General features: G+C 54.5%; 1 protein-coding gene across 1 annotated transcript in view; it reads left to right on the top strand.

Annotated features, from left to right (window-relative positions):
• Window positions 1–1,367, top strand: part of LOC138860734 (uncharacterized) — a 2,457-nt gene extending 1,090 nt beyond the window's left edge. The window contains exon 1 of the mRNA XM_070118914.1: window positions 1–1,367. This exon is cut by the window's left edge and continues 1,090 nt beyond it. Within this exon, the coding sequence (XP_069975015.1) occupies window positions 1–1,280 (1,280 nt within the window). The 3' untranslated portion in view covers window positions 1,281–1,367.
• The last annotated feature ends 1,012 nt before the right edge of the window (window positions 1,368–2,379 follow it).

Consider the following 2,379-nt stretch of genomic DNA (forward strand, 5'->3'; position numbering starts at 1 on the left):
TCTCTCGTGTCCGCGGTGTCCCGCCGGCGTCCATGCTGAGCCTGGATGTCGACTCCCTGTTCACCAAGGTCCCGCTTGATGACGTCCTCGCTTTCCTTCAGAGGAAGCTCCCTGCCGAGGATCCTCGTCTTCCTCTTCCCACCGAAGTCTTCCTCCAGCTGATTCGTCTGTGTGTGGAGTCGAATTCTTTCTCCTTTGAGGGTCGTTTCTACTCACAGACGTTCGGTGTTGCCATGGGCTCTCCTCTCTCCCCTGTTCTGGCTAACCTGTACATGGAGTTCTTCGAGTCGGAGCTCCTCCCTTCCATCTCCCCTCGTCCTTCCATGTGGCTGAGATATGTCGACGACGTCTTCGCTCTCTGGCCCCATGAACCTGCCCTGTTTCCTGATTTCCTGTCGCAGCTGAATTCTCTCTCTCCGTCCATCCGCTTCAAGGTGGAATGGGAGGTTGACGACAAGCTCCCTTTCTTGGACACTCTTGTCCATCGCTCTGCTGATCATTTCTCCTTTTCTATATACAGGAAGCCTATGCGCAGTGGTATGTACATACACTTCTTCTCGTACCATCCGCTGCATGTGAAGAGAGGGGTTGCCACCTCGCTGTTTCTCCGTGCCCTCCGCATATGTGACCCCCAGTACCTGGATGGAGAGATCGACTTCCTGCGTCGTTCGTTCTCCAAACTGGGCTATCCTCGCCATGTCCTAGACGTCGCGTTATCCAGGGCGAGACGTACCTTCTACCATAACTCCCCTCCCAATGAGTCTCCTCACCTGCCTGTCCTCAGCCTGCCTTACACAGAGGAGATCTACTCCCTCCGTCGGCCCCTGCAGTCTCTCAACTGCAGACTCTCCTTTCGCCAGGTGAATACTCTCCGTCGTAACCTGGTTCACACCTGCCCTCCCTCTACCTCGAAGGTGGGCACCTATGCTGTTCCGTGTGCCTCCTGTGATCAGCAGTATTTTGGTGAAACAGGCGCCAGCCTTACTAAGCGTCTGTCTCTGCATAAGTACGCTGTATCCAGGGGACATAGCAACAACGCCCTCTTCTGCCATCAGTGGGACACTGGCCATCAGATGGACTGGAAAGCTGCACGCATTCTCTTCCCTTCCGCTGATGTCCATGCCCGCAGACTGGTGGAATCTTCTCTCATTAAGCTGCTGCCCAATTTCAACTTGAACAGCGGTTTCTCTCCTGCCGACAGCCTCCTCGCTTCCCACATCCTTCGTCTCCTCCCTTATGCCGGTCACCCGTCACATAGACCGCCTGATCCTTCGACCTGATCTGACCTCCCTTCGCTTCCGTTCTCCTGTCCTCACCCACCCCGTGGTTCCCGAGTGCTTCTCCTCCTTTCCCTCTTATACCGCTTCGTCTCCCTTGCCTCTTGTGGTGTACACACCTTACAGGCCCTCTCTCCTGTGGTGTGCAGAGAGAGATCACCCAATTGGCGAGGCATTATTGCCACTCACTTGGCGTGATTCTCCAGAGCTAAAGCCTCCAGACTTGAGCTTGATTACGATATTATTTGACAACAAACTACACAGAGAGCTCCGCCAATTTCTCGTGGTTCGCCGCGACAATTGGCCAGGCCTTCTCTTGTAGTAAGTGCCCCACTACCGCTCCCTTGGAGAGCGAGGTTTCAAACCAGGTCTGGACCCTCTGGTCCTGGACATAGTTTGTGGCCACGCACCAAGGGCGTCTTTTCGGTGTCTTACTCTTGCCCTCTCTTTCTGACTTCCTGGTGTAGCCTGGGCCTGCGGGAAACGTTGATTTGTAGCAGGATTGGGGTGCAGAGCGTTTACCACACCAAAACTCCAAGTTCAGCCCACCCAGGGGGATCTCCTGTCCTGTGGTGCTGAAGGGTCGAGTGTAGGGATCAGAGCTTTTTGTGAGGCCCTTCTTCAGACCTCACCCAGAGAGGAGGTATAAAGATAACCCCCGAAAGGGGGACAAATCTATTTCCAACTCTCTAATGACCACAAAATGAATCAGACCATGGCAGTCACCCTGGAGCCTTTCAAGGCTGCAGGGGGGCGAAAGAAAACCCAAAAGCAGGCCGAACGTGTCCGGCCTGCTGAACCGAGCAAGGACAAGACAGAAACACCAACCACAAAGTCTGTCCTTGCACACCAGACTGAGGGAAGCCTGAACTCCCCTCGGAACTCCCTCAGTCAAGAAGGGGCTCCAGCCAAAACAGCTGCCCCCACTTCCAAAGGCCTTAAACCCCTGCAAAGGGGAGGCGTGAAGCGACGAAGGGTGGAGACTGACTCTGATGAAGAGGCAGAACACACCCCAAGTCGACTAACGCGGTTTAAGGTACCAAAAAAACCTGAAGACTTCGACAATGCATACCAGCTGGTAAGGGCATTGGAGAAGGAAAGA

The sequence above is a fragment of the Penaeus vannamei genome, chromosome 43 (assembly GCF_042767895.1).
Source record: "Penaeus vannamei isolate JL-2024 chromosome 43, ASM4276789v1, whole genome shotgun sequence".
Lineage (NCBI taxonomy): Eukaryota > Metazoa > Arthropoda > Malacostraca > Decapoda > Penaeidae > Penaeus > Penaeus vannamei.